General features: G+C 39.7%; 2 protein-coding genes across 2 annotated transcripts; one reads left to right on the plus strand and one right to left on the minus strand.

The window, feature by feature from the left end:
- Positions 1 to 2910: 2910 nt before the first annotated feature.
- cfap70 (cilia and flagella associated protein 70) lies at positions 2911 to 17890 on the plus strand (the record flags this gene model as incomplete). The annotated part of the gene is made up of 26 exons (XM_083920488.1): positions 2911 to 2916; positions 3542 to 3728; positions 4550 to 4648; positions 4800 to 4861; positions 6835 to 7026; positions 7252 to 7434; positions 7825 to 7919; positions 9284 to 9374; positions 9799 to 9936; positions 10348 to 10503; positions 10777 to 10869; positions 11034 to 11125; positions 11264 to 11324; positions 11443 to 11625; positions 11923 to 12054; positions 12209 to 12337; positions 12680 to 12813; positions 13087 to 13202; positions 13833 to 14042; positions 14573 to 14679; positions 15068 to 15208; positions 15581 to 15742; positions 16213 to 16302; positions 16620 to 16721; positions 17120 to 17167; positions 17792 to 17890. The coding sequence occupies 26 exons, from the start codon at positions 2911 to 2913 to the stop codon at positions 17888 to 17890; spliced, it is 3108 nt and encodes a 1035-aa protein (XP_083776614.1).
- Positions 17891 to 18580: 690 nt separating this feature from the next.
- On the minus strand, positions 18581 to 22439 carry LOC310952012 (transmembrane protein 138-like; the record flags this gene model as incomplete). Its single annotated transcript, XM_083920499.1, has 5 exons — positions 18581 to 18693; positions 20116 to 20191; positions 20738 to 20909; positions 21129 to 21320; positions 22411 to 22439. The coding sequence occupies 5 exons, from the start codon at positions 22437 to 22439 to the stop codon at positions 18581 to 18583; spliced, it is 582 nt and encodes a 193-aa protein (XP_083776625.1).
- Positions 22440 to 22682: the final 243 nt, after the last annotated feature.

Raw genomic sequence — 22682 nt, forward strand, 5'->3', positions numbered from 1 at the left:
TTTGTTTTCGTGCACAACCTACCATGACACACAGCAGATGTAGACAGAGAATTAATTTAAGAGTGCATGTAGCTCTTTAAAAATAATTGATTATATTAAACTTCTTTCAGTAAACAAAATAATTTATTCACTGCGTGTGCTGCACTGTAACTTCTATTCCTTTGACATTCTGTTGAGTTCAATAGTAATATTTTTCCTCTGTGCATTAGTGTGAATTTAAATTATTTAAAAATATTGCATATATTGTTCCTGTTATTCGTATATTTTATATTTCTCTGTGTTTATATTGTTCATATTTTTTCTATATTTTCTACAATGTACTGTTTCTTAGTGATGCTTCTTCTTTGTTTGCTACCTACTTTGCTGCTGTAAAAAGGAAAACTCCCCTTTGTGGGACTAATGAAAGAATATATTATTTTATCTTATCTTATTCTTGGTTTTATTTTATTTAAAAGGATTTCGTTTGCTTGTATTTTTATTTTTGGTAATTATTGATCTAAATGTCATTTTTTCATGTGTTTCTTTCAAATACTTTTAATGTTTTATGTAAAGCACTTTGAATTACCTTGCTGTTGAAAGGTGCTATACAAGTAAACTTGCATTCTCATCCAATTCAGTGGGAGATATTGTTCTTTTGACTCAACTCAACTCTTTACTTATTTACAACTTTATTTATGCATCTTTCATACAAACATGCAGCTTCACAGAGAAAAAAATGTAACACCATAGACAAATAAATAAAAATAACTTTATATATATATTCATATGGTTAGGGTTTATGTATAAGTAAAATTACAATGATTAGACAATTATAGTGTGAACCATTAGTAAATAAAACTCAACTGATTAAATCAAATGAACACCAGGGTTAAAAAATGATGTAAAATGTAAAAACTATGAATAAAACTTTAACAGTAATCCTATCACAATATTCCAAATTAAAAGCCAATAAGAAGATAGACCTTTAATTTCCTTACTCCCGTTATTATACTATGGGAACAATATTACTGAAGCGTTATTACTAAGCAGCATTTAAATGTTACAGCTGGTGGCGGTGAAGCATGTTTTACTTACAGTATACCGACTGTTTTACTTGTGAAAGTTGAATATGTAAAATAACGGTTTTATGATAACAAGTACAATATTCTCCTCGGAAATTTAGTGGAGTAGATTTATAATGTATAACTTTCTGTATTTATTTAGATAAGAGTGTATTGGTTATCCTATACTGCTGGAAACTTATTTTCCTTGCGGGGGTCATCCCAAAGGGAAAAGTAAAAGTACAGTAATAAAATAAAAGTACAGTAATAAAATAAAAGTACAGTTAATAAAATAAAAGTACAGTAATAAAATAAAAGAACAGTAAATAAAATAAAAGTACAGTAATAAAATAAAAGTACAGTAATAAAATAAAAGTACAGTAAATAAAATAAAAGTACAGTAAGTAAAATAAAAGTAAAGTAAATAAAATAAACGTAAAGTAAATAAAATAAAAGTACAGTTACCAAAGTTAATCCAACTTGCAGAAAATCTTGTGTTTATAAGTTATTTATATTAGTACCACATCAAGAAGCTGACGGAGAAAATGGGTTTTTCAGGGCCTTTAATGCTTTGAGAAATTCAGGAATGACACAACAGCAATTTTAACTTTGAGAACAGTGACCCCTGCTGCAACTTTACAGAGCTCAACATCTAACTTTCCTGAATACTGTAGGAGAAACGCTGCTGTACATGTAGTGAATGAAGAGTTTTTTATTTTAATATAAACAACTATTATACTCCCATATCATTGCTACATTACAGCAATATGTCCCTGCTAACAGTAGTGACTAACAACTCTCACTGGTGAATTAAAAACATAACTTTAAAAGGGCAGAATCTTTTAAAGGGTATTCAAATCAAACAGCAGTGAGACCACGAAAAAAGAAATAGTTTATTTTAATGTTTGTCGCTTTAGGCATTTATGGTGAAACTGCTATTCCAATAAACAGATATTTCAGATGTTCGTGAACGCACCACCATGTTTAGCGCCGTTACCATGGAAACGGGACTCGTTGTCGTACTGAGTTAAAAAGGCTCAAAACAGTAGCGTTAGCAAATGTTAAGTGTGGTTTACTAACGTAACACAATGGAAACTACTGAAAATAAGGCAGAAAAAAACGCGACTATTCAAATAGCTGTCCTCCGTGGAAATAACCTGGTAAGCCCGTTTAACGTATGTGCACTTTAACGTTAACGTTATATGACTTTTACCCAACGGTCGTGGATGTAACGTTAACCAACGGCTAACGGAAGTGCGCTTAATACGTGTTTATGTGCATTTTACCTTCTACTTTACACAACTATTCCCTATACTTCTTAACCGACTCTGCTATCAAAACAAAATTGAACAAATTAAAAATGTTTCTTATGTATGATAATTATTATTATTTATTTTTTTCCAATTAAGAACAAGCAGACAATCAGTAAAAATAGATATTCATACAAATAAGACAAGTATGCAAATAATTCATATACAAAATAAAGATGTATAAAATAATAAATTAAGTACAAAAACAAATTTAAACAAAATAACCAATGACAATAGTCACAATAGGTCAAACCACAGAAAACAGTAAAAATAGATAATCATACAAATAAGACAAGTATGCAAATAATTCATATAAATATATAGATATATAAAATAATAAATTAAGTACAAAAACAAAATTAAACATACATAAACAATGACAACAATAGTCACAATAGGTCAAACAGGGAGCACAGGAAACAATTGCAACAAATATGTCAATGCTCATCTTTTCTGTTCATTAAAAGTGCCAATAAACCCATGTAAACATTGAATTCAACTATGAGAACGCCAATGTTAGGGAAGGATTTAGAGACTTTTGTGTATATGAAATCAACCAAATGCAGGTATAACATCTGTCATATGACTTATATATGACTTAAAGATTTGTTGCTACATCCAAATCCAGAGATGATATCCTTTGATATACCTGTTCCAAAACACAGAACAAATGCAAAGTTGTCTTGACAAAATATTGTTTATTTATTAACGGGACCAGGCTTACAGTCTGATGTTAATGATCCATATAGGCTTTGTTTATGTTTATGCTATGTTTGCATTTTTTGAGACTAATTATTTTTCTTAAATACCATTGTTGGATATCTTGTGGGATAATACTAAGACTTAATTTATCCAATTATTCTGTATTTAATTTCAGAAAGACTTAGAATTTGTTGAGCTAAGAGTCTCAGTTTTATTCCCCCTGTTTTTAGTGGTAGTATTTGTATTAATTGTTTATCTATGACATTCAATAGCAAGTGAGTCTTAGGCACACCTCATTTAGGATCCTAGTGCCCTGAAATTCTACCTGGGTTGATATTACTTACTTTATTGTAACCGCAGCATCATTGTATATAAACATCGGGTAAGAACGAGAATTTAAATGATTGGTATTGGACAAGCTGGAGCTGAGAACGTGCGTGGATGTTAAGTATCCACCTTTTACTCATTGTGTTTCTTTTTTTTTTTTAGCAAGGAAAAAAGGCAGACAGCTTCCAGAGTTTTCTGCAGGTTGAAGTGGATGGACATCTGCTGGGGGAGTCAGATAAGAAGCAGGTCGACCCTGTGGAGCAGCGTGTTGACTACGACTTCACCTGCAGCTTCCACTGCCCTAATAACGCTCAGGCTCTCAGTGACATTGCCCACAAACCTGTCATATGTAAGCTGAGTATGAAAATGGTATTCTGTCTTTTGATATCTGACATAAATGAGAGTGGAGCTAACCAGCATCTGACACTGACATTTCTTAACATACAGTTTCACTCTTTGTCTTGTTTCAACTTTCACCTTTTTTGGCGTGAGGAATACACGGAGGATTGGACCCAAATGCAGACACCAACTCAGGAGTCAGTACTAACAGATTTGATAAACTTACTTAACAAGCAATGAGCACAGGAGGGGGGGTTCGCTGGGAGTCAGGCTGGCAGGTAGGCAAGCAGGCTGACAGGCAGGTTGACAGGGAGACGGGCAACTGGAGCAAAATACACTAGGAACAGTCACAGGTCGACAGGGAAACGGGCAACAGGGGCAAAAAACACAAGGAATAGTCACAAATAGGTCCAAGGTGGAGTGACAGGAGAAACATCGACACAAGGATGAAGCCAGCCCTGCTACGCGCTACCGCTCCTGCTACCGCTCCTGCTACTGAGAAATCTGGAGTATCTGCAATAACCATCCGGCCTGAATGAGACTCAGGACTGGCTCAATATACAGGGAGGCAGGTGATTAGTGCCAACGAGAAACACCTGGATCAGCCTGCCCGGAAAACCAGCTCACAACAGGGAAACACAGACAGAGGGAGACAAAAACAGAGACTAAAAAGGAGAGGAGGTCTGCCCTGATGTAATCATGACAAGTGGTGATTTTCTCACTGGTGAACAAACACACAGAGGAAGCCCTGTAGTTTTCATTTCTGTCTGTACAGCCATCAGTCTCCACAGCGCTGTTTAATGTGAATGTTTTTGTTTGTTTGTGGGTCAGTGACGGTGAGAGAGGTCCTGCCTGAGGAGAAGAAAGTTGAGACAGTGAAGACAGTCGTGCTGGGCCAAGCTGTGGTCGACCTGCTGCCGCTGCTACAAGGTAAAGCTGTACCTTCAGAAAACAAACTGGGGTATCTCGCCAAATGTCATTTTCTTAACGCAGAGGTCCGATCAGCAGAAACTGACTTCAAGGAGTTTTCCTTACAGGGCAGGACTTCCACTGTCAGAATGATTTTCTTTTCTGTCTTCAGGTCAGTGCAGCTTCTCGTCCACAGTCCCACTGAATCCAGTGACCGGCTCCTCAGGCAAAGAGGTTGGTTGATTAATGACTCCACAATAATATCATTACTGATTATTATGGGCAGTGTCATAGCTACTTTAAATATCAGAGGTCATATCCTCTGTATTTTTCGTAGTTTATACAAGTGCATAAGTGCAATTTACAGTTCATTAGCGAAACGAAAATGGCATATGTTATCACTTCTCAAATTAATTAAGTTTATTTATCTGTTTAAAATTAAATGTAAGAAATGCTGTGGACCCAGCAAGAACTCCTATGTGGTTGTGGTTGTGTCTGGGGTTAGGGTTAGGGTTAGGTTATAGGATGATTAAGGTAAGGGTACGGGTTAGGGTTAGGTTATAGGATGATTAAGGTAAGGGTACGGGTTAGGGTTAGGTTATAGGATGATTAAGGTAAGGGTACGGGTTATGGTTAGGTTATAGCATGATTAAGGTAAGGGTACGGGTTAGGGTTAGGTTGTAGGATGATTAAGGTAAGGGTACGGGTTATGGTTAGGTTATAGGATGATTAAGGTAAGGGTACGGGTTAGGGTTAGGTTATAGGATGATTAAGGTAACGGTACGGGTTAGGGTTAGGTTATAGGATGATTAAGGAAACGGTTAGGGTTAGGTTATAGGATGATTAAGGTAACAGTACGGGTTAGGGTAAGGTTATAGGATGAAGTATGGTAGTTAGACCCCCCTCGATCCTCTTTTTTGTGAATAACTTGAGAGTAAATTTAGATGTAGGATATGCTGTGCCTAGCTTTCAGTTTCAACCTTCAAAACTTCTCCCTTTTAATTTTTTCTGGCTTAATTTGAGTTATGTATTCTGATATTAAGGGAGGCATTTTAACAATACCCCAACCAAGGCTGGATTACCAACCAGAATAAATGAGCGACTGCTCCAAGGCCCCAGAACACCAAAGGATCCCAAAGTCCCAAACTCATATTGTGTAAATTGTTTTTTGGGTAATTTAATTTATTGCACAATAGTTAATGAATCTGGACCATAATAAGTATAATATCAACTAAGGCATACCCTGCAGGATTATTTTACTCGTGGCCTTGTGAGAGGTTCCTGATGCTCAGAACATATTCATAAAAAATATATTTAATAAAGTTACCACAATTGGGGTCTTACAATAAATGATTTGTCCATCAAAACAAATAATAGAGAAACTCAGATTGCAACACACACAGGAGAGTGAGGACGCCATTACTCCACTATATCTTTGCATAGCTGATCTGTTTGCTACTTTAAAGTTATGAATTTAAAGTAGAGCTCCTTTAAATCTAATATATAAATAATATTTAAATTGGGACAATACAGATTTGACAATCTGTAGACTCTTGCTATTTCATAACTACTGTAGCAATTCCTTTAATATCGCTGGTATTTAATAAATTAGTTTATTTTAACTACCCATTTACAAACATGTGATCATTTTATCTGAAAAGTCTTCTCTATCAAATTTCCCGGACATCCACAATTGCACCGTATGTGTATTTTGTAGAAAAATAACATTTATATATACATTGATATGAGATTTTATCCATATCACAGTCCCATGGTAAAGTTAATCCAGAGAGCTGATGGTTGAGCCTTTGAATAGATGACAGTCCTTTCTTTCAGATTTCTTAATCAGTGAATGTTCTACAATCACAGAGCAGCCTGAATGTGGAGACAGGAGTTAGAGCCAGACAGAAGCAGGTGGCCAGCCAAGTCATTTTAAAGTGGAACCTGAAGGTAATCAAATGAAGCCACAAGGTCAAGGGCAGTAACAGTGTATCAAACCTCCAACATGTCCGACCTTTTACATATGAAAAAGATCTCGTGGCATTCCTGTGTCACGGCCTCGAATCACACCAGCTCACAGTGGGCTACAGTGCAGTTATCTCAGTCATATGGAAATTTGGCATATAAAGGGTGCATATTATGAAAAAAAGTTCAAAGGCAGTTTATAAATAAAACGTGAATGTGCTTCATGATTTCACCCCCTTTAGCCGCCGACCCTGGATGTGTGTGTCAGTGTGTCAGAACCAGTGCTTTCTGAGGCTGAACTCTCAGCTTCCAACCTGCTGAAGGTAACCGTGGAGACAGCCTTCTCCATCCCTGAGCCATGGGTGCTGCCGTCCGGCCCTGCCCCCACTCCCTGCACATATACTGCTGCCCTGGAGGTCCCGCTTACTGCACAGGTGAGTGCACACTGTGCCTTACATGTACTGTTTGTACAGTTTAAGTGTAGCCCTTCAAGAAAAAAACATTGAGGGCCATTTCATGATCTTAGGATTATCATGCTTCACAATGGTGAGAGTGTTAAATCCAAATGAAACAGAAAACCTGTGTTGCTTCAAACCAACTGAATTTTTCCATAGTGGAGGATTTTAACAGTGTGTCTCTACAATTCCTCTGACTCCCAGAAAGACCAGATGCTGGTGTTCTGTGAGGGACATCTGAAGGCGGGGGGGCAGAGGGAGGAACAAGGCCGCCAGAGGAAGAGGCCCCATCAGGCCCTGCTGGTCCCGGGAAACCACTTTCTGCCTGCTGCATTTTTCCAGGCAGAGCCCATGGAAGAGGAGGACGGCGAGCTGACTGGCTTAGAGGTAACTACAAATGTGGCCTGCACCTGCTGCCAGTTGTGTTGTGCTGATACGCCTTGGTGCATTGATAGATTTTGCAGTATGGCAAATTACTACAATAAATCTGTCCAATCATGGAACAGTGTGAAGTGAGTGATGGCATTTGAATGGCTTTAATTTAATAAATATGACCAGAATTGAAAGGAGCTGTTCTCTACATTCAGAACATCCCAGCCCAGTGTTCAGTATTTCGAGTACAGCACATTTAAGGTGGGAAGTAAATTACCCATAGCAGCATACAGTATGTTATACTGCAGAAGATTGGAACATCTAAACATATTAAATAAACTCAGGATGGAAGCAGGCTCAGTTACATGGTCAGTCACCATGCTGAAGGTCTAAATGTTCCTACAGGACTGTGAGTTTCGCAATGAGGCAGAAAGCACGAAGAACAGGGTGAGCTGGGACACGGAGATGTGCTGCTTCCTGGATAGAGGAGGAACTGCCAGGTCAGCTACACACACACCTCACTCCTCCTCCTCTTTTCTGACCATCATGCTTATGTAGGTCATCACTTTAAGAGTTAGGTTTGGATAACTCTAGAAAGGGAAAGTAAGTCATCAGTTTAGTGGGGCTATGTCTGGAATTATAACCACAGTTTAGGATCATAGCAGAGACAAGTCAAGTAAAACTTTTGACAGGAAATGGAAGAAAGAGAAGGGGTGACATATAGCAAAGTGCCACAGGGGTGAAGTACAACAAAAGATGTTTAGCTCTTTAAAAACAAGCAACAAGATCTTAAAATTAATCCTGAAACAGACAGGAAGCCAGTGAGGGGAGGCCAGCACTGGTGTTATGTGATTATGCTTTCTTTTTCCAATTAAAAGACGAGTGGCTGCATTTTATATTAACTGTAGACGACAATGAGATGTTCTACTCCCACATATAAATAATGACAGCAGTCTAAATTAAAAGTAATAAAAGCATGAATAACTGCCTTGAGATCTTTGGGGGAGAGATAGGCCTTGACCTTGGCTAAAGGTCTTAACTGGGAAAAGCTAGCGTCAAAGATTTTTTTTTAGCAGTACTCAAGTCTTTTATTTGATAGGACAGACAGGAAATGGGTTGGGGGGGGGGGCAGCAAAGGGCCGCAGGTGGGAGTCAAACCCGCAGTAACTGCCTCAAGGAACTTCAGCCTCTTAACATGGGGCAACTGCTCAACCACTGTTCCACCGGCCGCACCAACACCTGAACTAATTTGTTGGTCAAATTTAAAGGCACTGTCATTAATCACACCAAGGTTTTTAACAAGAGGTCGATTGTGAGAAGCTGAAGGGCCAAGAATAACAACAGAATTATCAGACAGGACAGGTCGTCCAAAGATAACAATCTCAGTCTTATTCTCATTATCTTCACTAAGATTGAAAGTTTCAATCCTGGTATGTTTTGATATAACTTAAACAGCTTGTTTTTACATCAGCAAAACAATGAAAATTTGGCTGAGTGTGCTCGAAAACTTGGTCCCCTCATTCGGTGCATTTGAGTCCACATGAAAAAGGATCTCAGGAAGTCATGGAAGTCATCTGATCTTTTTACTGATTTTACCTTGAGCCCTACAATGGACCTGAGATTCTGTGAGCTCTGTAACTATGAAGTTAAAAGATTTAATGTTTAGAATAAATGTCAAATCCCTGTGAAGAAAACTGATCGCAATTGCATGGGAGATATTAATGAGCTACAGCAAAACAGACAAAAAAAGTGAAAAACAAACATACAGAGAAGAACATCAGATGTATGTGAGCGGATTGAAGCATTGGGTGTGTAAAAAAACACCATCTTGCACACATCTTAAAATATGTTTATCCATGTTCAGGCTGCGGCAGAAGATCATTGAGAGCAGACTGTGGCCGGTGGAAATAATGAGGTCGTCGGCTCCGCTGACGAAAGCAGCAGAAACCAAGATGGTGAGACAGCTTTTTCATCAAAGGATAGGTTCATAAATATCTATACACCCTGCAGTGTTAGCTCTCTAGCCTGAAGTCTTTTAACCAAATTAAAGAAATGGCAAAAAAACATCCGCAATCATTTCAAGCAAAATTGCATTTAAGTTTGGCCAAAGCTAATGTGATTTTTCTCCAGGAGATAGTTTGAATGAAACATTTTGAGAAGACCTCACCTTTGAGTTTTCTGATTTGAAAACCTGAAATAAAGATCTATGGCAGACGAAACAAGTTCATCCAGTGTGTGTGTGTGTGTGTGTGTGTTTGTGTGTTTGTGTGTGTGTGTGTGTGTGTGTGTGTGTGTGTGTGTGTGTGTGTGTGTGTGTGTGTGTGTGTGTGTGTGTGTGTGTGTGTGTGTGTGTGTGTGTGTGTGTGCGTGTGCGTGTAGCTAGCTGACGAGAACCCAGAGATCCCTTTCCACGGTGTGGCGTATGTGGACATGGGGCAGCTGCTGTATCCCGGAGTCAGCCGCATCAGAGGAGCATACAGCATTCAGCCATTCTCCGGGTCTGAGTTGCTGAAAAAGGTCACACAGATATACGCATATAACAAATTTGCTTTGATTTTTGTTCATTTATTTATGGGTGTTGATCTGCCTCTTTATTGATTGGCTTAAGCAGCTTATAAAACGTCTACCAGTAATGACCCATACATGACTGGAATTATATTTGCTTTTTAAAGGAACACTTGCTGCATGTTGGCTTTCTTAAGTAGACTCTGATGAAATGATCAATATCAATTACATCTCTGTGTATCTAGTACAGAAATAAGCGCATACGATACTGCATATGCATTCATATATATACTTTTTATTCCTGCTGTGTCATGTGATACATATATAACGACTTCAGATAGTCTACTAAAATACCCTAATACTGGTCCCATTGGGTGTGTTGCTCTGTTAAAGTGAGTGTGTCATTAATTTTGTACAAAAAAGGCCAAGAGGAATGTCAGTGTATTGAAGGAGCAGGCCAAGGCTGCAGCCAACCAGGTCAGAGCTCGTGCTGCCTCATCTGCAGGCTCTCACAAGGCAAAGGCGGGGAAAAACTTGGATGGAAGAGGAGCAAAAGATCCCAAAGAACCAACCAAAAAGGTGATTGTCGGAAGAGCTGAATTTTTACATACATCTTTAGTTAGAATTTCCAGAGGCTTGGAAACATGTGCTGTAAAACAATTCCTTCAAAATCTTTGAAAGGTTGACCAGAGCCGAGTGTTTTCTTTTTCTCACACAAATGATTTTAACATTATTTCAGCAGTTGGGTTTTTAGTTTTCGGCCAACTGTCTCCTTGAAAGCCTTTAAACTTTTACATCCAGGCTGTGTTTGTGAAGGTTGGACACTAATGTAAGTTGTTTTCAATATGGCAGCAAACTGGTAATCACAGCAGGATGTCTGTAGCAGACAACAACATGGCCGACAACGAGGCGGAAACTGAGCAGCATGTGAATACGGAGGGAAATGTAAGATTCCACGAAACAGCAACACAACTGTATAGTATTACACAGCAGGCATCATTTACTGAAAACAATGGCTTATACCGATCCAGTAAGAGCAGCAATGTAAACCTGTATTGTATTATGATGTATTTTTTACATCCTTAACACATCGTTCTTGTTAATGACAGATGTATTTGGAGGCCAGAACTTACATAATTATTGAGATAGCCTTGGAGAAACCCCTGGTACCCAAAACATCTCCAGAGGAGCTGGCCAGAAGGTAATGTGCTAAATAATCCTCTCGGTGTCCTGTGCTGTAGTTACTAAGTTTGATCTGGGGTTTGATTTTTGATCCGTGGAACACAAATAAGTGAGAATGTGCAGAGATGCGTCTGAGATTTGTCTTTATTTCCTGCAGGGTGAAGGCGTTAATCCCACCTAGACCTCCACTTCCAGCGGGTCCTAACAGAGCAGAAAGAGTATAAAACTGTTATACGATTACAGTGTATATGCATATATACACAGAAAACTAATCACATACGAGTGGAGAGTTGCTTACTTGCTGAATTCTCTGCGGGGGCTGTGTTTCTCCTGCAGGCAGTGCTGAACTTCCAGAGGCAGGTAGGCAATGTGGTGACCCATGTTAACGAACAGTACAAGGAATTGTTTGGAACACAATACAAGCCACCTGAAGACTGCAGCCGGGAGCAAATGAAGGTTCAGCTGATGGGGATGCTCAATGTCTCTGCGAGGTACTTCACCTTCAAGGAACAGATAAAGGTTAGAATAACTGCACACATTCCCGTGGATGGACGAAACTCACAGGGACCCTGAAGTTGTTGTTTGGAGTTATCCTGTAGCCCATCAGGTTTATATTTTTTTACTGGTGATGACTCTTCTGTCACTATTTGACCACATAGTGTGTGTGTGTGTGTGTGTGTGTGTGTGTGTGTGTGTGTGTGTGTGTGTGTGTGTGTGTGTGTGTGTGTGTGTGTGTGTGTGTGTGTGTGTGTGTGTGTGTGTGTGTGTGTGTGTGTGTGTGTGTGTGTGTGTGTGTGTGTGTTCGCGCATGTGTAGCATGCAGTGGTGAGGATTGTACGTGACAAGATGCAGCGGACAGAGCCATTCACTGACCCTCAGGAGCTAAAGGCTTTTGTCAGCAAGCTTTATGTCTACCTGGTGGATGAGATGCACAAAGCTCTCAACAAGGTAACACACACATAAACACACACACAAACACACACACACAAGATGTATATATATAAATATATATTTGCATAGACGATATCATTCAAAGTGCCTTGTAATATAGGTATATAGTGTTATACACTGTATATATATATTATCCTCTCCTCCTGCCCAGATTTATTCAGATGATGTCGATGATAACTCCCTGGATGAGAACCAGTTGAGTTCTTCTCAGCTCAGACATTTTGCCAGAGAGGCTCAGCTTACTGGGGATTATCAGCAGGCTGTGCAGTACTACCAGGAGGTACAATAGCATTCTTACCTTTCCTGATACTTCTGCTCTTCACTCATAGTAAATGAGGTAAAAAACTTGCTGACATTACATACATTTTTAAAAACACACAAAACATGTTGTTGTATACTGCACACAAATATTTGTATAAATAAAACAGAGCATGTTTACAACTAATTTGGTAGACGTCGATTTACACACTCTTTTCAGACCGATAAATCAATTGGTTGTAACAAATACACACAGGTGGCTTCTGTTTGTTCTGATTCATGATAATCTCAATACAAATAATGAGATTGTAGCTGGTAGAATAACTAAAGTCGCCACTAAATTTTCTTTGTGTTCTTTCTGCAGCTGGTGGTGAAGCAGCCCGCTGAGCCCTCCCACAAGTTTGAGTGGGGAAGACTTTACATGATGACGGGAGAATACATGAAGGCTAAAAAGTGTTTCCATGGCGCCGTGTCCGTCCAGCAGGCCCACCAACCGAGGTAAGATTTGCTCCTGTTACGCTAAAAGCATTATATACACCTACACCTCATCATTATTGTCTATTACTAGAGATGTCAAATCACATTTGAAACTGTCTGAAACTATAACTTTGCCTTACAGCCAATACAAAAGGAAAAGGTAGAATCAGGGGCACTCTAACTTTTCACTGGAAGGTGACACAGTGGTTATGTTTGAACAGGCAGACAATTAATCCGATGTGGCCAAAAAATGTGAACAGGGTTGTTGAGACCTGTGTGTCTGTGTTTTTCCAGCCTGATGATGTGTGGGGTCTTGGCAGCAATGTTTGAGCATCATGAGGAGGCCCGGACCTTCCTGGAGAGAGCCACCAGCATAGAGCCAGGCAGTGTAGTGGCCTGGACACTGCTGGGTGAGATGAATATCTGTAGTCCTTCTCACTGCTGCCAACACAGAGCACATACTGTACGGACTGCTAATACCGGCACTCTTTGGTCAAATATCAGTGTTGCCCAGTCCCGATATAATGGAGTCTCATGTCAGGCCACAGCTACAAAAAGCACTTTAAATCACATTGTTTATGTGTATTTTTTTTAAAAAAGATTTTAGGGCTTTATTATACAGGACAGAAAGGAAATGGGGTCAAAGAGAGGGGGGGAGACATGCAGCAAAGGGCCACATGTCAGAGTGGACCGGCAGCCACTGCCTCGGGGACCTTCAGCCTCTTTACATGGGGCGACTGCTCCAACCACTGTGCCACCATCTTAATCTAAAGTCAGTAATGAGTCAAAAGCTAAAACTCATTAATAATTCTGGTATCAGAGGATTTTTGTGAAGCTAAATGAGGAATATTGACTGAAAACCTCATAATGCAAATACAAAAATGTGGTAGATATCAAAGCTATGAGAAATCTGCACAAATGTCAAAAATTAGCAACATTAATTGAATATCTGGCCCCAAATGACCCTGTGCAGTAAAGCAGAAGAGATGCATGCCTTCAGTTGTATAGTTTCATTTCATGTTTCTGGGTCCGTTGTCCAGGTTTGCTCCATGAGAGCCAGGACGAATCCATCCTGGCTGAGAGGGCTTTTCTGGAGGCAAGAAGGCAGCTGAGGGCAAAAGAATTAAAGAAGCAAACACAGGAGAGTGAGGAGAAGAAAGACAAGCAGGACAAAAATGAGAAGGAGAAAGACCAGCAAGAAGAAGGGGAGATGGCAACGCCTGCATGTCAGTCCCCCGCTGTTAAAACAGGTGAGTTGCAGTGGGATTAAAATGTCTCTTTAGCTGAATGTAGGTTTGTTTTCTCTTATCACATGGGGGCAACCAGTCCACAGGCATACACGTCATTCTTGGAGAGAAAAACAGAAATGTTAGAGGCGACTCTGTCTGAGAGGTTAATTTAGGGGTTTGTACCTGAAATGTGTCTGCTTTGTTCTAATGGTCATGCTGTGTTGAAACTTTACATGACATAGAGTTAATGATGAAACACATGTTAACATTAAAAACATTCACTACTGACATATGCTATACAATTTCAAATAACAGGAAATGGTGCTTTTTCAGTGTAAAAAGGACACAGTAGTTTATGTTTAGTTTCTATTCTTCTGTAATTATTTTAAGTTATCAGGGCAGAAAGCAGAAAATCTTTACATGTTAAGATGATGAATGTTGATACGCAACAAAATCTATACACTGTTTAGATTCACTCTGTTGGCAACAGTCACCCACAATTAAGACTTGTTTTATCTCTTTTGTCTACGATAAACTCATTGGACTCGAAGGAGAGCCTCCAGTACAGAGTGTCACCTCCAGATCAGCTTCAGCCAAACTCTCCTCCACCATTTACACAGAGACAGTTGAGTTCCTGCTGCAGAACATCGCCCTGCAGGTAAAAACACACTGGCTGGTGGTTTGCAAAGCTGGACTCACAGTGATCAAATATGAATGAAAACAGCCTACAATACACAGTACTGCTGTCAGTTTTGTGTGTTCTGTAGAAAAAGAGATGTATGACTGTTACCTTAGCTGTGGAAAAGACATATTATGAAAATATGTTTTCGCAAAGTAAAAACACATTAAAAATGAATACAAAGAACATTATGGACAGGGAGAATCTGCTCATTTTATATGTTTACATTTAGATTTTATTTGTAAAGGCTAATGCTAACATTAACAATTACAATTGTCAGCAGCAAAGTTCCAACAAAAATTAAAATCAAAATGTCTATTTTGTAGTTGCTTACAGTTGTCAGCAGTCACTGTTTTCCTGTTGTCAGATGGCGGAGCATGCTCTGTCCCTGGAGCTGCTGTGGTCTGATGGTGGTCGCAGTGTCTCCTACCTTCTTCATCTGGCCCAGCTGCATCTGCTAAGAGCTGACTACTGCAGTGCTGCCACCAGCCTCAGGGAGGTGCTGTTGCACAGAGACCAGGTACTCACACTGACTGCTGGCTGTAACACCAGTCAAGGAAAATGTGACGTGTACAGGGGGGTTCACTGCTTCTTCACTGCTGTTCAGAGAAAAGATTCACATTTAGTTTTTGATCTATGACCTTCCTTCACCTCACTGTTGTATGCAGAAAATTTATGACTGACCTGACAACATCAGAATGTACTGAAAGACTTGTATTTGATCATTGTCTTTAGTGGATGTAGAGAATCAATGATGTTACAATGAACAATCATGTCAGTCTGTTGACGTACACATAAAGTTAGCAGCAGTAAGCACCTGATTAAACTGCCATCTCTTCTCTGCCGAACCCTGACCGAAGTGTTGTCGTTCTGTGAGCAGGATGTGGATGCTTGGGCTTTGAATGGTCACTGTCACTACCTGCGAGGGGAGTTCAGTGATGCCCAAGAGAGCTATGAGCGGAGCCTGAACTTCCTGCAGCAGCCATCAGACTCTCACCTTGTCTTCCTCCGCCTGGGATCCATCTACATCCAGCAGGGGAAGGTCAGATATTGAGACAAGCTTGGCTGCTCTCTGATCAGTCAGACAGTTCACTCATGTGTACTGTATCTGCTGAGTAATCAGCCTGGTGTGCTTCCAGGCAAGACTTCAAATTTCACCAGTCTTTGTTAAACTCTACCAGCCACAGGTGGGGCTTCCACACATCCTGGAAGAACTAGAAGCTCAGAAATACAATAATGACACCTTGTAGTCAGAGCAAGTTTTTCTAGAATAGCAAAATTGGCCAAAAAAGAGTCTTCCTGGACAAGTTTGAATTTGCAGCACAATTATGACCAAATGCTATTGTATTGTATTGTATGTGTTTTCACTGTATAACCATGTGAGTGTGGCATAAAACAGCATTGGGATGTCATTGAGATATCAAAGTTATTCTAATTGACCTCAACACAACACTGTAAAACATTTATATAAAGAGACTAACTACAGTGTATTTACCTTTTTTTAATTTCCAGTTTGAGAAAGCTAAAGTCGTCTACCTGCAGGCTTGTGAGCAGTCTCCATCCTGCCTGACCTGGCTGGGCCTGGGCACCGCCTGTTACCGGGTAAAACTCCCATTTTCACCTCAAGAGCATTGATAAATAATAAAACCGTAAAATGCTTTTTAATTCTGGTTTTCGAAGCAGTCTTGTTTAACATTGTATTTTGTGACATTGCGGTGTTAAAAGTACTTGACGTTGTTTGTTCTTCACCAAAAAGTAAGATGTGAGTACTGTCCTATTTCTACTGTAAACAAAGCCCAGATTACTTGCTCTGTGTAGTTCGCCAAGTTAAGTTAAGGTAACAAGATAGCTGTGGAGTTGTTTCATTTACTTTGGGAGGAGGTGAGATTTGGTTGTGTTTGTATTTTGTCTGTGTGCAGCTGGAGGAGCTGTGTGTAGCCGAGGAAGCTCTAACTGAGGCCAATCATTTGAACAACCAGAACGCAGAGGTGTGGGCTTACCTGTCTCTGATCTGCCTCAGGGTGAGTGATGATGCTCTGAAAGTCCCAGTTCAAGCTCTGCCTCCCTTTAAGTGTATATACCAAGACAGAATTTTACAACACTTTCCTCTTATATAGAATTCACCAAAAACAAGAAGTGTAGCCTTTCTCTACCCAAACTTTGGGCACAGCTGGTGAATCCATTGGTCCTTAACGTCCCACAATGCTTTGCTCACTGATAACATGACCTTGTTATATTGTTCAATGAGACTCGACTTCATTTTAGGAGGAAAAAAAGTTCCCCTGAACCCTCAGGTTTGTGTCCCTTCAGGAATGCAGCCAGACACAGTTTCACCTTTTCACTGTCTGCAGCCTGTCTGATATTTTGCGGCAGGTCACAAGGACCTGAACTAACCATGTATTGAACTCTTTGTTTTCAGTCTGGCAGACGAGAGGAAGCAGAGCAGTTTTATAAATATGCAACAAGGGTGAGTTAGTCTGGTGTTTTTATCAGTCATGGTGATTTTAAAGTTGGGCTGCGACCAGTGATGGATTCGCTAGCAAGGACCACGGCACAGCAATATGTCATTTAAAGGTTTAATGGAAATTCAGGAGGTATTGGATGTTGAGGACAGATGAACGGATGTAAAGAGGAGGGGGGGGGGGTAGAAAAAGGAGGCGTAAGATCTCAAGCTTGTCTGAGAGAACGTACCTAAGACCGGACGGAGGGAGGTTCAGTGTGGAGGTTCCCTTTCCATCTGAGCTGATTACAGGCTTCCTGATGGTGCCTCGAATGCTCCAGGTTGAAGCATCAATGAAGAGAGGATGGAGGGATGTGTGGGTAGGAATGAGCAGAGGGAAAGGGTAGGAAGGAAAATAAATCTAGAAATCTGAGACAAACAGTGCAGGGTGGGTTGACAAGGCATTAGTACAGTAGTAGTATCATTTCCTAGTTTATTTGGTTTTGTTGTCACATAAACTAATCCAGGCCTTTCTCACCATGTTTTCTTTGACTAAATATGTCATCCAAGACCTATTTGCAAGTCAAACCTTTGTTTTTATTTCACATAAAGAAACTCCTGTCTAATGAAAACTTTTCTCTTTACTTGCAGTTCAACCTGCAGAAGGAATCACTCCTCAAAGAGTTCAATGAGCTGAAGGATGAGCTCCGCCGCGCTCATCTGGTGTCATGCTTTGGAGCAAGTTCATAAATCATAAGACATGAGTACGTTTCATACACATTTTTAAAAAACACTTTATTGTAGTATTCAACACGTGGGTCAGATTTTACACATGGTGGAGATCAGTAACTGTCCAAGCCAAAATAAAGTTAAACTCCGTTAGTTATCGAAATAAACAAACTCAGAGCGGCACAGATCATTTTAATAATTTTGCATAGAAAACAACTGCAATATAGTCTCTTTTTAAAAATGTACAGCAACAACAAAACAAAAGAAAAAGGGCATGTGGTGACTGTTATCAACAGAATATTTTAAATCATCTTCATCTGAACAGCAAAACGAGCCTGATGAGACGCTGTTGTTCTAACACATCTAACCAGATTTTGGCACAATCATTCCTGCACTGGATGGAAATGTTATGTGAAATGCATTTTTGGCTACAGTTCCTTTCAAATTGATTTATAATGCATGGGTTGTAAAAAGAAAAAATATGCATTTTAGGCCTGAATGTAATTCTTCTTTTAGATGTGGAAATGACTGTTCCCAAAATGCGATTGTTAGTGTGATTAGAAATGCATTTCAAATACATTCAAAATACACTATAATGACAGGGGAAGGTTCTCCCAGTTTTAGGTATTTTTAAATGCAAATTCATTTTTTACGATGCCATTTTTACACTAGTTCTGGCCTTTGTGGCGTCATGTGCTCTTTGCAGTGAGATCACTGTCTGGCCTGAGCGAACAGTTCTCGCAGCCACGGTGAATCCTCGTAGAGGCGAGGGTCACCCAGATATTCTGACGTCCTCTTGTACAAGTAGTAGTACAACACAGAAGCTGTGAACAGAAACAAATGTGAGGAGGTTTAATCAAAATATTTCTGTTGAAGCTGTAATAAGCCGTCTCAGCTGTTCTGTTGGTAAAACCGAGAACCTTTAAACTCTTCTTTTTTAAGAATTCATGCAGCCGTTGCATCAACTTTCAATATTGTCATGAAATTCATCTTGCGAAAACTTAGTTTGATAATCCATCACACTGAATCCCTTCAGTTATTGTGTGAAACCAATCTCCGTTACCGAAATAATGATAACTTAACATTTCAAAGATGACTGCATAAAAATCTGCCAAATGCAATTTGTGTAAATAAATATATTGGAATAATTTATCAGCCATTTCCAAGTGAGTGGCTCCTGTGTTAGACAGATGAATAAATCCCCATAAGCATTAACAACTGCACCTCAGCCCAGCAGAGTTTACAGTGCCTCGAGGAAGGTTCATTTTGTAAACTGGTGACGCAACACTGAATCATACACTGAGTAAGCGTCTGGGTGGGTCTTAAGTAACAGACAAAACAAAGACACAAATAAAACACGGCTACAGTCCGTTCTTATATTTAATAAGGGATCACCTGCGGAGAAGAACAACGAGACACTAAATCCTTTTATCCACTTATGAGATTATACGTGTATCAAAATCACAGCCACATGGCGATGTGAGATCACTGCCTGGAGCCTGTTGGTAGAGAGGCGGGACTAACACACTCACACAAAAACCCTACAAGCTTTCTGTCAGCGACACTCTTCAGAGCAAACCAGAGTGATTTCAAATTGAGTCATTGAGACAATTTGAGATATGTGAAGCAGATCCGAGGTGTGAAACAAGGTCACGTAAACACAGCTAGTTAGAGGTAGAGGAAGTGATGAAAGTTTACTTAGTGCTTTACATATAAATTATGTTAAATCTTTGTACTGAAAAGCAGCATTTGATCGCCTGTAAATATTTCTCCATGTCTTATCTCCTGCTTCTTTTATTCATCTGAGAGAAACCCCCAAAGCTCTGCTGCATTTCTCACTCGTTGTTCTCTAATAACTGCAAACTCAGCAGCATGTCTCGAATCTAAATTATTCTATATCAATAGCACCGCCTTGATTGCTTCTCTAGTTTCATTAGAGATTGTGAATATAATTAAAACTCCTGGAATAAGCAGAGAGAAATTGCAGCTCCTTTTTTCTAAAAAAAACAACTTGTGTTTGAAATCCTTAACAAAGCTCGAGAGACAGCAATAAAAATTAAATAATAATAGCATTTGTTTGGTGTTCTGCGATAGACTGGCGTCCTGTCCAGGGTGTACCCCTCCTCACGCCCAGTGTCAGCTGGGTTCAGCTCCAGGCCCCCGCGACCCCGTCAGGGACAAGCGGTTGAAGATGATGGATAGCATTTGTTTTGAATTAAGAAGAATATATTAAGATGTCATCTTACCTACTCTTTGGATCACAAACAGCACCTGAAGGCCGTCTGTCCAAATAAACCTGTCGATATTCAGCCAACGTAGATTCTGGAGAGATTAAACAGAAAACATCAATGGGTTTTTTTTGATCCCACAGCTTTTAATAAAAAGATACAAAAGAAGGCAATTTGATTTTTCTACCCAAGCTAGAAATTACAAAAGTCTTCTATAATGATTTCATGTCTCGATAATGATATATATCACAACGTGGCATGTTTTCTTGTATTCAATAACTAAATAGTCTATATAAAATAACCACAGGGTTAGTTCAAAATAAACATTAGGGGCAAGGATCAAGACTTAAAGTGTTGTCTAAATGATGTAAATATTGCCATAAGGAATTTCAATTGCTGGTTTTTAAGACATCGATAGAAACAATATAGAAAAGTATAAAGGTAAAGTACACGTTTGTATTGTTTTCAGCTCTAAATCAAACATTTCCATGCATGCAAATTTTACATATTGTTATTGCATCAGTCCCATTTTAACCTAATTTCATGAAATGTGTAGCATTTTTACAGCATCTGTGTGTAATGTGTTCTGTGTCTATCTTGTTCAAATAAAGTAGCATTGATAAGGACTTTTTGCACAGACCATAAGCCAGGCATGGAGTATGATACTGAAGGTCAAATAGAGAGCAGAGAGCATTAGCAGAGCTCTAAACCGCTCCAACAATATGGCGACCAGGCCGATCTGGAACACGTAGGTGTTAAACAGCATCAACAGAATGATGATCACGTTGAACAGGATGGCAATGTCCTGAATACTGCGGAGGTGAAGCACACAAGAGCAGAAAAGACAAGAGAGGGAAATGTGTGACCAGCAAAAACAAAAAGGGACAGGAACAGAAAGATAAGTCTTTGTACAGTTAAGATCATTCCAGCATCCCAAATGACTCAGTATAGACAACTAAAGCGTACTATTTTTAGCTTTTCCCCTGGGGCTAGAGATTATGTTGCTGAAACAGGGAGGAACTCTTACTTACATGAAAAGTACCAGCTGGACAGCCGGTTCAGCCCTCAGCAGCTCGCTGAAGGAGTTGACAAACAGGTCAAAGGAGAGCAGGCTGAGCTGAATCAGTAACACCAGAGTGTAGTTGCTGGTTTGGAGCGTCTCCGGCCCGAAGGCTGGGCGCCCGGGCGGGCTGTGGTGGTTCCACGATGGATCCAAGGCTGCACTGCACTCGCACACACGCTACATAGAAACATCAATCTGCTCACAGCAGTACTGACTGTTTGGGGGTCTGAGTGAGGCGTTCAAATGGTTCCACTCTGAAGTGCGATTGATACAACATTAGGGCTCCATTCGTAAAAAAAGTCCTGTTTACTCGGGGAAAGCTGAAGTCCTTTCAAAATGAGGAGCGGAGTCAGATTTTGGGATGAGCTGCGTGGAAATCACAGATGTCAACATGTCAAAAGTGTTGATTTTGCCGCTCCGACATGAACGGATGTGGTAGTGCGGTTCAGTCTATGCTGTGAACCTTTAAATCAAAACTGGTGAAACGTCAGCGCCCATGTAAATCCAGCAGAGACTCTGGAAAGAGACGGGAGAGACACATTAGTACTCTGCTGAGAAATTGTATTTTACTGTACAGTGCATCTCTCATTCAGATCAATACAGTATACAGTTATATTGCTGATCGGTTTTGTTACTGCTCCATTACAACTGTCACTAAAGTATATCACTACAATCATTTAAACAGTCTTACACCAGTAACAAGATCATTCAAATCAGCCAATTACACACGTGTCCATGAAAAACAATCAACGTCAGGAGGTTGTGTCTTGATGGTGAACCTAGATTTGCGCAAATTTGCAAAAACTCTTGTGAGACTCGCTTCCTGACCCTCTAAACTAACCTTTAACATAAGATTTGGTAGAAACCTCTGGAGGAAGACCAATTCAAATTTCATGCTTGTATCATAATTTGCATTTTTGTGTGCTATCCAGATTTATGATTTATGATTATTTATGAGTTCTTAAAGCACAGTGATATTGTTATTTCCCTACCAAACCAGTCACAATAGACAGATTGTAACATGAATTCAAATGAACTGCCTCATGTTGATACTTGAAGAGGGTTTTTTTTCTTGTATACTCTTCGTAAACTTTAAATCTATTACACCTTATTAACACACAGTACTTTATGAAAGAACAGCTGAGAAGTATCAAATAACTGGATGACCAAATAAACCTTCAGCCAGTGAATCACATTTGACTTTTTGAAAGGGAGAGACGCTGTGTTTCAGTGACTGAAGTGTGAGTAACCTGGGCTGCTCTGGGACACGGCCTGGCATCTTGATGAGTGTAAACATTTCACACAGCGTCAAAATAGTTTGTTTTTTTATTTGTTTGCATTTTGAGATAACCACCTGAAGCTTCGGCCACTCCCGCGCTGTCATTGTTTTATTGTTGGGACTTCTTTCTGCACTTAAAAACAGCATCTTTGTGTTTGCAGGTAAAAGAGATGTACAGTAATGTTGAATGTTGTTGCCATGGAGCTGAACTTCGCAGACATCTAAACAACCTGAACAAATAAA

Source organism: Echiichthys vipera (genome assembly GCF_963691815.1).
Source record: "Echiichthys vipera genome assembly, chromosome: 1".
Classification (NCBI taxonomy): domain Eukaryota; kingdom Metazoa; phylum Chordata; class Actinopteri; order Perciformes; family Trachinidae; genus Echiichthys; species Echiichthys vipera.